The sequence below is a fragment of the Denticeps clupeoides genome, chromosome 10 (assembly GCF_900700375.1).
Source record: "Denticeps clupeoides chromosome 10, fDenClu1.1, whole genome shotgun sequence".
Taxonomy (NCBI): domain Eukaryota; kingdom Metazoa; phylum Chordata; class Actinopteri; order Clupeiformes; family Denticipitidae; genus Denticeps; species Denticeps clupeoides.
Window position 1 is genome coordinate 20,185,582 of NC_041716.1, and position 13,955 is coordinate 20,199,536.

The 13,955-nt window shown below is 41.0% G+C and overlaps 1 protein-coding gene across 1 annotated transcript in view; it reads right to left on the reverse strand.

Annotated features, from left to right (window-relative positions):
• The window catches only part of LOC114798342 (contactin-4), a 52,611-nt gene that overhangs the window by 1,251 nt on the left and 37,405 nt on the right, over positions 1-13,955 (reverse strand). Inside the window, 14 exon segments of the mRNA XM_074933651.1 lie at positions 71-239; positions 749-861; positions 951-1,137; positions 1,217-1,332; positions 1,411-1,645; positions 2,066-2,136; positions 2,346-2,417; positions 2,420-2,468; positions 2,470-2,498; positions 2,574-2,732; positions 2,806-2,923; positions 3,715-3,890; positions 5,047-5,174; positions 13,376-13,526. Of these exon segments, the coding sequence (XP_074789752.1) occupies positions 71-239; positions 749-861; positions 951-1,137; positions 1,217-1,332; positions 1,411-1,645; positions 2,066-2,136; positions 2,346-2,417; positions 2,420-2,468; positions 2,470-2,498; positions 2,574-2,732; positions 2,806-2,923; positions 3,715-3,890; positions 5,047-5,174; positions 13,376-13,526 (1,773 nt within the window).

The window sequence follows — 13,955 nt, forward strand, 5'->3', positions numbered from 1 at the left end:
AAGGTCTTATGAGAAGTTAAAATCACTTTTGAAAGTGTCCTGAAACTGAAGTGGAAGGGGAAACCCAGACCTGCTGTCCGCGGGATGGTGATCAGTCGACTGCTGCTGCCCTCGCCCCCTTCACTGACTGGCCTGATCTGGACCAGGTAGTCCTCGTCGACGGGCAGGGACAGCTCGAGGGAGGTGGTGTTGGTCTCCACCACGCTGGGTCGACTGTGTCTGTTCTGCTTGTACATCACCTGCAATCCATGAGTCAAGAATGGGTCAAAGGTGCAGTGTGATTTGCAGCTGTTTTTCAAACCTACTCTCATTGATGATGAGACATCTATTTCAAAGCGTCAGTCTATGACAAATGTTGCCAAAGTAGTGACACAATGTAAGTCAAAACCAAAAGGAGGTATTATGTAAGGCTGTAGTTAAACTTAACTTAACATGGTTACTCTTTAGGTCGAGTAATGTTCAGCTGAGCCATGTTAGTTGAGCAGAAACACTCATTGATCTCTTTGGACACATGTCTGCTATTTTGTATGCTTGTAATTAATGAATTGCACATTCACAGTAAAAAAAAAATATTCACAGAAGTACATCAATTCCCCTGATGTTAGTGTTAAGAGCTGCCACTTTAGTAAAGAAAACAGTAGAGATTTTGGGCACTACCGTCACAATTACAGCTGAATCCAGGGAAACACGAATCACATTATTGCCAAGGATGGATTGGATTCAATCATAATCGTTCACATGAAATCACCTTGTATCCCATGACCTCTGACTCATTCTCGAGGGCTTTGACGTGGTCCCACTTCAGAATGATCTTTGAGTTGGATGTGTTCCACATTACCTTGGTTGGGGGCTGGCGTGGTGCTGAAATGTAAATGGGTTCTGGGTTGGCTTCAGGACTATGAGCGATTCGGGCGTGGCTAACTTTCCTACAGCAGATAGTATCTACTCACGAGGCTTTTTGGTGGTGATGTTAACAATGGCACTGTCCGGCCCCAAGCCTGCACTGTTGTACGCCCTCAGACACATGAAGTACATGCTGCTGCCCTCCAAATTGCGGACGACTGCCGACGTCTGGTTTCCTGCCGTCCGCAGCACTCTTGCCGCCTCCTGCTTCTCCTTCATTCCCCAGAGCCGGAGCTAGAATATTACAAGACAGAACTACATGACATAAAAACCCGAATGTGACCCTGCCACCACCACCTCACACTGTGGTCACCTCATAGCCCATGATGCGCCTTTTGTTAGTGGTCCAGGGTAGAGGTTTCCAGATGACCTCCACCTCAGAAGCAGACATGCTCTTGGCTCGAACCCTTGTGGGAACTTCACTGGGTTCTGGTTTAATGGAATTGATCATTAGTCATGTGAATGGAGGAGGGCTGCCAGTGAAAACGACACTGTTCTGTAAACTACCTTCTTCTGCAGAGTAGATAGTAGTGACGGGTCCAAATGGGCCTTCTCCTTTGTTGTTGTACACGCCAACTTTGACATGGTAAGGGGCAAAGGGGGGGATGCTCTCATCCCTGAAAATGTATTTTGAGGCTTCGGGAGAGGTCACAGCGGCCTGCATCCATCCTTGGGCTCCGTGAGGACGGAAGGCCACAACATAGCCAAAGCCTGGTCCACTCTGGAGCTCTTCAGGAACAGGCTGATATATCACACACACACAAACACAGTGATGCTATAGCTGATCATGGGTAAAAAGCTAGTCATTTTTGCTTGCTTTACTGTTCATACTAATGGTATGCAAGTCCTGATCCATTTATTGTATTAAAAATGCACTCAGCTGCCCATTATTTTAGGACACACGGGCAAGGTAAATCCTGCTTAAACATAAAGTGCCATGAATGTAAAATGCTTGACATAGTTCAGTCAATTTTTCATAAGATACAGAGGCTGTACAGATATGAGGGATGTCCTTCACCCTCATATGCTGGCTTGTGCTGCTTCAGATTCTGGCCAATACTGATAAAGCAGCCAGCATTTCTTTTAAAGATGAACGAGGAAGAGAAGTCAATCATGGGGTTATGGTACGTAAAACCACCAGTTCCCTGGAAATTTTATTTACCTCCCAAGTGATGACCAGTTCTGAGCGAGTCCCACCGCCACCACTAACTCTTGTTGGTGTCACCTTCGGAACTGCAAAAGAAATTGACTATTGCAATTATTAAATTTAAAAATATGATCTAAAACAAAACTCAGCTAATGGACAATGTATGTCATGAGCCATATTCTAATAAACATATTCTATTACGTTCTGTTATCAGGTATCAATGTATAACAACCATCACAAACATTTTCTTACTATCAAAGAATGGAAAAAAGCATCAAATCTGGTCTATACGTACGTGATTCTTTAGTTCTGACCTTTTTTTGGATGATTTGCTGGGTTTCCCCCGTCCCGATGGAGTTTGTTGCTAAACTCTGAACTCGTATTCCACCCATGGACTCAGGTCAGTGACAGTGGCAGAGATCTGTTGGCTCTGAGAGGATCTTTGGAACTGTGTGAGATACAGACGAGCGAATTGTGAATAATAAGTGCCGGAGGTGGGTGGGTTTTGGTTAGAGGTTCATACCTGTACTGACAGCCTGCCATCCCAAAGAGAATGAAGTTCTCCCTTGTATTGCATATTTTATGATGGGGCTGTGGTTATCAGGACCAGATCTCCAGGTGAGGGTACAGATGGTCTCAGTGAGGTCCTGTACCTGGATGTCTACAGGAGGCCCTGGGGGTCCTGCAGGAAGCATGAAGTCCTTCAATCAGATGTGGAACTTGTAGAAATCATTTTAAATTGCACTGCGCCATACCTCTGACCACTACATCAGTGGCGATGGAAGCGCTGTCCACCTTTGTCTGTACCGCGCATGTGTATTTCCCAGCATGCCTCAGTTGAATGTTGCGAATCATAATATCTCCAGAGGAATGCTGTAATTCAACATATATATCAGAGAAAAATCATTTTAATAGTTAATCCATTTTAATAGTTTATTTTTGTCAATTTAAAAAAATGAATGAAAACAAATTTAAGGCCCCATTCACATGAGAACATTTTTTCTTTAAAACAGGAACATTTCTATCCGATCTGGCCTTGTGTCCATGCTCCAGTATGTACCAAAAACCCATTTTAGAGAAAAGTGTTCTCATGTGGACGGGGCTCAAATCAAGTACATTTGTGATGTGACCACATTTTGTCTTCAAAACATCAAAACAACTTCGAGGTATGCTAGTTACACAGATTTTAAAGGAACTCTGGTAGGCTGTTCCAAACATCTTGGAGAACTAAGCACAGAACTTGTCAAGTAGGCTTCATCAAATCCTTCTGTTTCTTCATGTAATCCCAGACAAATTCAAGGATTTTTGAGATAAGGGCTCTGGGGGAAAAGCGTACCATGACTTCCAGGATGTTTATGTTCTGCTGCAGAATATGAGTGTCTTTACTAAGACTATTAAAAATATTCTTCCAGGAAGAATGGGCTAAGATTCCTCCTGAATCATGTGCAGGTCTACAGCTGCTAAAGTTCACATACATTTAATGATTGTTCACATTAAAGACATGACAATTCTGCATTTTATTGTGTCATTATTGTAGATATTTTTTCTATGCATTTTTTAAACACCCACACTGAGTTAGCAATGATTTCCTCCCTGGTGTTGGTTAAAAAAAATATGGTATACAAAATCATAAAATCTGAAAAATATAAAAAAAGAGCACATACTCCACCAACTTTTTCGAAGTATCCACCACGACCACCAAACTGGATCATAAGCTCATTGAAGAACCAAGTAAATTTCACATCCAGAGATGGATCATGTGACACCTGACAGGGCAGGACAACACTCTCTCCAATGGTCACGTCCAGTTGTGATGGCTTGGTGGAAATCACTGTTGCTTCTGCACAAGAAATATGTATAAGGGCATGTGTTTTTGGGTGGTGGGGTTTTCTGTTTTCTCATGAAGAGATGTGTGAAAATGATTACCCCCAAAAAATAAAAAATCTATTTTCTAAACCACACCTCCTGCACAAGATGAGTAAAACAGAAAGCCTGGTGGCACTAGGGGTGTGACACACAATGTTGGACAGTAGATGTCACTGTGTCATCAGGAGTTCTTTCTCATGCTTGCTGCGTGTATACATCTAATTCCTAAGCAGCAGTAATCACACAAATACTGGGTTATTCTTTAGAAAAGTGAAGTGAAAACGTCACATTGCTGAACCACTTTGGTGCTGAAAAGCCTCACTGTGTGGGGCGCGTTTCATTGTTTGGACACCCCAGGACGTCTTTGTAACATCCTGCTTGCGTGGTGTGAGCCGTGGCTGAAAAGCACACTCAGACAGTGGATGCCTGATTATACATCACCGATTACGGTCAGAAAGACAAATCGCCGAACTGGGCATTAGTGCGCCTGGTGATGTGAACCTCTGACACAACTGGGGCCATCTGAGGGCCCTACAGTCGATGGCATTTCGGTTGATGTTTTTTGCTTGTAATAAGCATACCTGGGAAATTATTTGTGTATACCACTCGCAGCCCCCCTACCATTATGTATAAAATATAGCATAGGAGGAGAATTGTTGTGATTCCACCTGTACATACCATCGTTCACAATTTATGGAAAATAACATATTGAAACACATTAACACTGTCAATGGGAATGTTTTCCACTAATTAACTTACTAAAATCCTGGTTGAATACACAAAATAATGATTCCTAAACATGTCGCATGGCATATGCATATTTTCATACTTGTACCTGTTGAGTTGATTTAACCTTTAATGTCTGCTTCTCTACAAACAACTTAATGCTAATTGCCACATGGCCAAATTGAAGATGACTTAACATAGTTTAGCTGGAAAATTGCGTGTGATTAAGTGATTAGAAGCTGTGAAGAACTGTGGTGAAAAAGAACATGAACCAAACTGGCCTGTGCAATAATGGCTACTATAAGGGGGCATGATTGGCAACCAGGGAATTTTTTTTGCACAATTCTGAAAGCCTTTATGGGCGGAGCGGGAAGTGGGTAATAATTGAGAGGCAATTACCGTACCTTTCACCACCAGTGTTCCTGTACTGCTTGCCACTCCAAATTGGTTTCTGGCCACACAAGTGTAGAGGCCGGCATCCAGTTTGGTGACATTTGATATTCTAAGGCTTCCATTATCCAACACAGAGATTCTGAAAATGAGGAAAGACAGAGGGCTTAATAAAGAATACATTTATTAAATATCTTAGTAAATATATGTTTTTCATCTGTGGTTTCCATTGAGAGTGCTAAAAGGAAAGCTAATAATTGAATATTAAAATGATTCCTCATAATATGTTAACTGTAAATGTTCCCAGTTTCCACGCTTACCCATACTGTTTTAAAAACTGGATAAGCCACTCACAATATGCCGGACGTGGGGCAATACACTGAACGCAACATATATGTAATTGCATGTCTGTGGCAGAAGCTGCATTAAACCTGACTTGTTGGCTGGTGTTTTTATGAGGTCATTTGCATTAATGACACCGATGGGATGCAAATAAATGTTTGCAAATGTTACATCCCTGGATGTATGCTCCCACATGTTCTGTGTGTCTGTTAGCTGTTAGCATGTTATTTGTCCCCTTTTTTTTACTTGTGTGTGTTTGACTTATCCCTGCTGGACCATCCCTTACTTTAGGCAGTTTTAATGTTGGTTAGCTGTCCTGAGTCCGCTGTTTTATTGTACCTCTTAGCGCACTGTGAATAAAAGCACTGTTTGTACGCTTTGTTTGCTGGTGAGTGTGTAACAGTGGACCTCCTCCTCTCCACACCCTTGTTGCGTTTCTAAGACCCCTAGACCTAGGAATGTGACAGCAAAGATATGGAAAATTAAATGGATATAATAAACTGACGTAAATGGATTTAGCGCTTGCTCCACCTCTGATGGCTGTACCGTTATGTTCTGATCCTCTTTACCACATTTATCTTGGTAATACTTTTAAATACGCATTACAGCTATTTCAGAATTAACTGTTAGTTACAGGAACTGTCCCTGTTACTACTGATTCTAGGTTGCCATGGTTTAAGGGCGTCTGCTAAATTCTGTAAATGATTAATGAGTGGCAAAATGTCTGATACATTTCTTACAGTTTTTAATCAATTGACATGTTAAATATATTTCATAAATAAGAAATATTTACTGTACGTTGCTACAAATTTGAATTTCACTTTGCTACAAGGACACTTATACGAGAGGCTGTATCTGTTATTTCCAACAAAAAAGCTTGACAGAAATGTAAATTAGAAACTATCCGATCAGAGATTCATCTTACATCCACTGGTTCTGCTTCTTTTTTGTTGGTAAAAAAAAAACCTCACTTTTTGCCAATTGCATACATTATTAGGTATGTGTCATTATAATTTCATGCAGAAGTTGAAGGTCATTGAACTCACAAACAGCAAGCGGAAAGACAGGCAGTGAAGAGAATTATACATAAGCAGCATGGAAGCGCACAATGCATACAAAGCAGCGAAATTTAAACCTTGAAGAACAATTGACTCACTCTGAACTCCTCAAATGCAAAAGTCTTCAAAACAGAGACATGTTTTGAGAGCTGAAGAACAATCTGTTCTAATTAGGACACAGAGTGGGAAGAAAAAAGTTTTCTGATCATTGCCATTGCAAGCAAAGAGATCCCCATATTGATGATTGACTGTCACCTACAATGAGGGGGACTGAGCTGACCAACCCAATGGTTGGGGCAGTGGTGGCCTAGCAGTTATGGAAGCTGGTTTAAGGAAGCGAATCAAAGATTGCCGGTTTGAATCTGAGCTGCCAAGGTGCCACTGAGGATCCACTGAGCAAAGCACCTGTCATGGCTGCCCACTGCTCACCAAGGGTTGATGGGTTTAAAAGCAGAGGACACATTTTGTGTGTGTTCGGTGTGCTGTGCACAATGACAATCACTTCACTTTCACTTTCTTTCATGTATGTGGGTAAAAGTAATGATTTTCAGTAGCCTGATGATCACATAAAAACTTACTGAGAACAATGAAATCCGTTTGCCTCAGTAACATGCCACACTTGGAAGAGAACGAAATTGCAATAAGCACCTCGCTTAATCAAACTAAGACAATTTTTTTTATTCATTAATTCACATGAGGCGCAACACCTCCAAGTTGTGAGTTCAAATCCTGGCTCAGCCCTTGTGTGTGTGGAGTTTGCAATCTCTCCCATGTTGGCCGGGTTTCCTCTAGCTTCTTCAGTGTCCTCCCACCACCCCAAAGACATAAACCACTAGAAGGATTGGCAACTCTAAATTGACTGTAGGTGTGAGTGACTGATGTCTGTGTGCGTCCTGTGATGTGCTGGTTCTCCGCCCTGTGCCCAGTGTCCTGGGATGAGCTCCAGCAGTAACAGTCCAGCAGGAGCCCAACCTGGGACTAAAGGCTAAGTGGAGTAACAGGACTAAGGAAAGTGAGTGAATGATTCATTTACCTTATATAGACAGGTGTGCCTTTTCAAATCATGTCCAATCTGTAGTGATATGCATAGTTTAAGGATGCACTACTAATGAAATGTTAAAAGGGATGAGAGTGGTATCAGATGTTCTGTTAAATGTTATAGTTATAAATTTTATAATAAAAAAATGCAATGAATCCATTTAGGAATAAAGCTGTAACATAACAAAATGTGGAAAAAGTGATGAACTGTGAATACTTTTCAGATGCACTGTATATATAATACATATATACATACATTATACATTCATGCACTCATATAAATAGAATAAACATTGAATTTATAATTTGTTTTAAATGGATGTTTATTCTATCTATATATGTGTGTACGTATGTATGGATAAGGACACATGAAATCAGTCAGGGGAATCAGTCAAGAGAAGAATGAGGTCATGAGTCATGGAGCATCTACATGATATACTGCCAGTTGCAGTAAAGCAAAGTCGAACTATAATTTGCCATTTTTAGCATTAATTTACCTAGAAGTGATTTTACAAAATGAATCACGGATGCCTTAATAAAACTAATATTTTCAGCCTTGCGTTACATGCAGAATTTCTGTTCACAGCACAAGGTGTGTCAGTAATTTCACGTTTTCAAAGAGCACAAGACGTCATGTCTGATGTAAATGACCTTGTATAATTGGAGGTGCATGTAAATGAGCTTGCAGCAGGGAAAGACATTTAAATTAAGTTGATGCCACGTGTATTTTTTTTAACACTCAGTTCTTCATGGCTGGATCACACATCCCAAAATTTATTTCAGTGACACCTAAATCTGAACTGGGACACTTAATTTGCTTTCTTGCCTATGTGAAGAATACTGGTCGTAGCAGTGAAGGTGCCAGATTAAAAATAGCTCTACAGAACTGAACATGATATTTATTCAACACATGCCATAACCTCTACGTTATGGATGTCCCTGAAATACATAACAGGATTTGCTGGGCAAAAAAAAAAAACTCACAGTGACTTCTATTGCAAATGGATCGTTGTCTGCTCTACACTGGAGTTGCTATACCGATTCCCTCTCTCCGGCTTTACCAGACTGCAATAAAACTCACAGAGGAGATTTACTGCTGTAAAGACGGATGGATAAAACCACTGACAGCTTAATGCAACTAATGCAATTAATCTCTAATCAGATGAGTCAAGCTTTCCACTTAATGATCACCTCTGGCCCACTTCTCATTACAGATTTATCAAAGATTATATATTAATGATTGACTTTCTATAAGAACAGAATGTAGAAATGAAACAAAACACATTTTGGAGCTTTCTCATCTAATGTTTGAGTCAACTTCAAATGTTTGAGTGCAAAACTTATATATTTATTAACTAAATGTAACCAAGAGCACAGGGCATGTTAGGCCTCAATAGGCCTCAGCACATGGGGCATATGCACTAATTTACAAAACTAGAACTAGGTTCTTTTGATCTGTGGAGGAACAAAAACATGTGTCAAAAACATGTGCTGGCCAATAATTATACATTTTAATCATGATTAATCACACAAGTTTATGTGATTAACTATGACTAATTACATTGTTGTGTGGAACATCCAGTAATACATTTAAAATTTCTTCTTTAGTTTTTTATCTTTATCACTGTTGCAATGAGACTTTGTTTTAGGCGCAGTTTTCCAGGGCAGAAAAATACATTGTACCAAAATAACAGAAAAATATTTTCCCACTCATACATACTGTCACGAATGTGGGTGTAAAGGGGAAGGAGGAGCAGAAGCTTGACATTTTGGATAAATTATATTTAAAAAACATGAAATAAACAAGGCTCGATTGCCAAAAGGAAACTGAAAAGGAACAAAAATACTACCCGTAAGCATGTGACTAAAGTTTGGAGCTTAAACACTGACAAGGCAATGTGTTCACATTAATGTTCAGAGACTTGTCATGAACAGAATAGAATGCCTTTCATTGTCCTTATATGCAGGTACAATGAGATTAAAAGCAACTCCTTCAGTGCAGAGATGGATGTAGAAAAAATAAAAACTACAACAAGGAGAAACCCACCGCTGATTGTGCAGAGGTCATCTGCTTTATGCAGACTCTCCACTGGTATCCCTCAGGGCTCATTACTTGGTCCTCTCCTTTTTTTTCCCTCTACACCGGATCACTTGGTGAGGTCATTTCCTCACATGGACTATCCTACCACTTCTCTGTATTGGCCCCTAGGTGGTGGAATGAACTTTCCCTCGAGGTCAGAACAGCACAGTCTCTGAGTATTTTCAAAAGTCAGCTCAAGACCTTCCTCTTTAGAGAATACTTAGACTAACTTGTAACTTTCTTATAGTCTGCAAAACTACAACATGATTGCATTCATCAGTTCTAGTGAACCAGAACTGATACTCCATTGATGGTAACATTGTAAGTCGCTCTGGATAAGGCCGTCTGCCAAATGCCATAAATGTAAATCAGAAATGTAAGTCAGAAATGCCCAAAGTCACAGGTGACTGCACTATATATATATTTGAGAAGAAAAAAATAACTGGTTAAGGTTTTATACAGGGAGTGCAGAATTATTAGGCAAATGAGTATTTTGTCCACATCATCCTCTTCATGCATGTTGTCTTACTCCAAGCTGTATAGGTTCGAAAGCCTACTACCAATTAAGCATATTAGGTGATGTGCATCTCTGTAATGACAAGGGGTGTGGTCTAATGACATCAACACCCTATATCAGGTGTGCATAATTATTAGGCAACTTCCTTTCCTTTGGCAAAATGGGTCAAAAGAAGGACTTGACAGGCTCAGAAAAGTCAAAAATAGTGAGATATCTTGCAGAGGGATGCAGCACTCTTAAAATTGCAAAGTTTCTGAAGCGTGATCATCGAACAATCAAGCGTTTCATTCAAAACAGTCAACAGGGTCGCAAGAAGCGTGTGGAAAAACCAAGGAGCAAAATAACTGCCCATGAACTGAGAAAAGTCAAGCGTGCAGCTGCCAAGATGCCACTTGCCACCAGTTTGGCCATATTTCAAAGCTGCAACATCATTGGAGTGCCCAAAATCACAAGGTGTGCAATACTCAGAGACATGGCCAAGGTAAGAAAGGCTGAAAGACGACCACCACTGAACAAGACACACAAGCTGAAACGTCAAGACTGGGCCAAGAAATATCTCAAGACTGATTTTTCTAAGGTTTTAATGACTGAAGACATGAGAGTGAGTCTTGCTGGGCCAGATGGATGGGCGAGTGGCTGGATTGGTAAAGGGCAGAGAGCTCCAGTCCAACTCAGACGCCAGCAAGGTGGAGGTGGAGTACTGGTTTGGGCTGGTATCATCAAAGATGAGCTTGTGGGACCTTTTCGGGTTGAGGATGGCTGGCAAGAAAGGGTATAAAAGAAGAAAAACTAATGACATGGCCTCCTTGTTCACCTGATCTGAACCCCATTGAGAACCTGTGGTCCATCATCAAATGTGAGATTTACAAGGAGGGAAAACAGTACACCTCTCTGAACAGTGTCTGGGAGGCTGTGGTTGCTGCTGCACGCAATGTTGATGGTGAACAGATCAAAACACTGACAGAATCCATGGATGGCAGGCTTTTGAGTGTCCTTGCAAAGAAAGGTGGCTATATTGGTCAATGATTTGTTTTTGTTTTGTTTTTTGAATGTCAGAAATGTATATTTGTGAATGTGGAGATGTTATATTGGTTTCACTGGTAAAAATAAATAATTGAAATGGGTATATATTTGTTTTTTGTTAAGTTGCCTAATAATTATGCACAGTAATAGTCACCTGCACACACAGATATCCCCCTAAAATAGCTAAAAATAAAAACAAACTAAAACCTACTTCCAAAAACATTCAGCTTTGATATTAATGAGTTTTTTGGGTTCATTGAGAACATGGTTGTTGTTCAATAATAAAATTATTCCTCAAAAATACAACTTGCCTAATAATTCTGCACTCCCTGTATACAGTATGTGTGGGCTGCACATTATTGCACGTTAGATTATTCACAGTAATGATATACGTGTAGTGAGTAGTGGATGTTGGACATTGTTGAACTTCTCCCTCAGGGGAGGGGTTAAATGCAGAGACCACATTTCACTGTGTGCACTGGGTGCTGTGCTGTGGTGTGTCACAACTTATCACTTTTGCTTTCACCCAAGTTTTAATGGATGTCACTGTTTAGACAATCAAAATCTTACATAAGAAATGGATCATATTTTAACTACCAGAGTTGATATATCACAACACACAAATGCATTTTCATGTTATTTTAACAATAACATGTTTTTACAATAATTACAATAATTATTAATAACTTTGTAGTCCATTTCCTAATTCTCAAGAACGGCAAATTTGTCACACACTTAAGGTATAGTCATAGTGGGCAGTATTAAAATTTTTTATATTTCAGCTATAATTCTTGGATTATAGCTGTCCTGGTTCAATAACATTTCATGAATTTATCAAAAACAGGAAGCTTCCCAGTGCTTGAGCAGCATTCCTTCCTTTTTCAAAATACCTTTTATAAAGAATTTTTGAAAGGTGGTGCCCATATGGGACAAACATGGGTTACACTTATAGACCCTATACGGAGCCATTCAAGGCACATCAAGGGCAAATCTGAACGATGATTTCAGTACGAGCCACATGAATAAATTATGAATACTTGCAACGCTGGTGCCAGATTCTTGGCTTTTCCTGATACCGGTGATTATGTTTCATGTATGATGGACGTAAGCAGCAGCTGTTCATTTAGCTTGCTCTAATTACATTAGCTAACCTCCAATCACACGGTGCAGGCTTTACAGGTTTTGGTAAACACCCATGTCTTGCATCTGTCTTTTAAATTGCCACTCCCCAGGACACCAGGGGACACAAGGAATCTATTAGGGTCTCGTGTGAGAGCATAACAAGCTCCATCTTTCATCATTCAGATCGCCACTGCAGCCCTGCACTACTTCTACATCCACTATAACATTATTAACATTAATGCAGGTTTGCATCCTGGGATCGATGAAGATGACCCTGGGGAAGAATGTGTATTATTCTTATTATCATTTTTAATTCTAATCCTTGCCCGTTTGCCATGAGGAAAGGGAGCAGTGCATTAAGCCTAATTAGAGATTTTCTTTCCACTCAGTATGAGAGTGGGTAGGTGGCTGGGTGGGTGTGTGTTTGCACAGAGTTTGTCATGATTGATCGCTGCTAATGATTTCCTTCAGCTCTTGGAATCTCATGGCTGCCTTACCTCTGTCTCCAACAAATCACTCAGTGGAGGACTCTGGGTGCACACAGAAATGCGGAACTCATAATCTCACCATTTTACACCTAACCTCGAGTCATTGAGTGGAGTGAAGAGTGATTTAGTACCATGTTTGACTTCATAGGTTTTTAACATTAATTTGCAAGCAAACAGTCCGAGCCTAATGAGGAAAAAATGTACAAGTGTCAGGATCTGAGTGGCATTGACAAGGACCAAATGGTGATGGTAGACAAGTCAGCTCAATGCTCCTGGTCTCTAGTGGTCAGTACCTAAAATAATGTGGTTCAAAATACATTGATGTGTGTGGGGAGTAATTATTAGGAAGAGCTACTGCAGCACAGTCTGCTGACCCTCTTATTGCTAGTGGTGACAGGGAGGTGTCAGGACACACGTTGCATCACAGCTTGCCATACATTGGAGCTGTGTAGCTCCAGACCACACTGACCTCTGCCCCGCTACTCCTACAGGGATCGTCTTCTGCACCATGTACAAAAGAAAGAAGGTGGTCTGGTCTGATGAATCACATTTTCTGTCAGATAATTGTAGATTTGTCTGTGTTTATGAATATTTGAGAGGAAGCTACCTCCTCCTCCTTCATGCTTTGTGACATATGCACAAAAAAGGCACATTTCAGATGGTGATGGCACTTGCCTGTGACTGTCCCTCAGCGCCTCCTTTCCCTTCCTCCAGGAAATCATCCCACGGGGGGACATCCGGGGCCGGCACTCGATCAGCACATCGCCACCCTGCCGTGCCAAGGTCTGAGTCTTCAGGAGGTGCTGGGAGAAGTCGGGTGCTATGGCTGGGTATGATCAGGATATGAATGAGAGAGAGGGGGGCCATTACCAACAGCTTTTCTGATACCTCAATATAGTCCTCACTTCAATCAACAAGCAGTTGCACAGGTCCAGGGTTCCGTTCCCTGTGAGGGGCAGTGGTGGCCTAGCGGGTAAGGAAAAGGACCCCTAATCAGAAGGTTGTCAGTTCTGAGGTCCACTTGAGCAAAGCACTGGAGTGCCTGCCCACTGCTTACTAAGGGTGATGGTTAAAAACAGAGGACACATATCGTTATGTCACCGTGTGCTGCGCTCCAATGCTTCACAATGACACTTTCTCAATGGAGCCTTTGCCAACCAATCACGGCGCCTCATGTACATGAGTGAGTTGTGTCTGTCGGTTCAGGCACACTCAACTCTGTTCTGTATGCACACCTGCTCTCAAGTGATGGCTT